Raw genomic sequence first — 581 nt, forward strand, 5'->3', positions numbered from 1 at the left:
CCAGACACATTTACCACGAGCCACAAGTTCAGCGGCTCCACTCACCAGACACATTTACCACGAGCCACAAGTTCAGCGGCTCCACTCACCAGACACATTTACCACGAGCCACAAGTTCAGCGGCTCCACTCACCAAGTTCATCATGACTCGGAGAACTTCTCAACTCTCAAACATTTCACATTTGCCCCGCGGCAAAGAGTCAATCCACACAGTTTGATCCACAACAACATGAGATAGATACTGTCGAGGAAATAACAAGATATATACACTTGTATTATAATCTCTATCTCTATCTATACATATTATATTTGTGAAAGTTCGTCACTTTGGCCACCTAAAACTTCGGAACCGCTAACGTTCGAATTTTACCAAATTAATGGTGGTTCAGAATAATTTAAAGGGTGCACAGTTCTATTGAGGAACCTGAAGTCACTGCTGTTTAATTTTCAGTCTTTCATTAGTTTCGTTTAGATCTAATCTAGGGAAAGTACATCCTCTAAGACGCCATAGTAAGCAAGTGAGGTTTGCATTCACTAGCCGTGCGCACTGTCCACACTTTTGAAATTCTGGCGACACTGGA

General features: G+C 42.5%; 1 protein-coding gene across 1 annotated transcript in view; it reads left to right on the forward strand.

Moving 5' to 3' along the window:
• Positions 1-238, forward strand: part of LOC101855058 (multiple epidermal growth factor-like domains protein 10) — a 6,429-nt gene extending 6,191 nt beyond the window's left edge. Inside the window, exon 3 of the mRNA XM_005109708.2 lies at positions 5-238. Coding sequence (XP_005109765.1) covers positions 5-238 — 234 coding nt within the window. The remainder of the gene's footprint in view (positions 1-4) is intronic.
• The last annotated feature ends 343 nt before the right edge of the window (positions 239-581 follow it).

The sequence above is a fragment of the Aplysia californica genome, unplaced genomic scaffold (genome assembly GCF_000002075.1).
Source record: "Aplysia californica isolate F4 #8 unplaced genomic scaffold, AplCal3.0 scaffold00807, whole genome shotgun sequence".
Lineage (NCBI taxonomy): Eukaryota > Metazoa > Mollusca > Gastropoda > Aplysiida > Aplysiidae > Aplysia > Aplysia californica.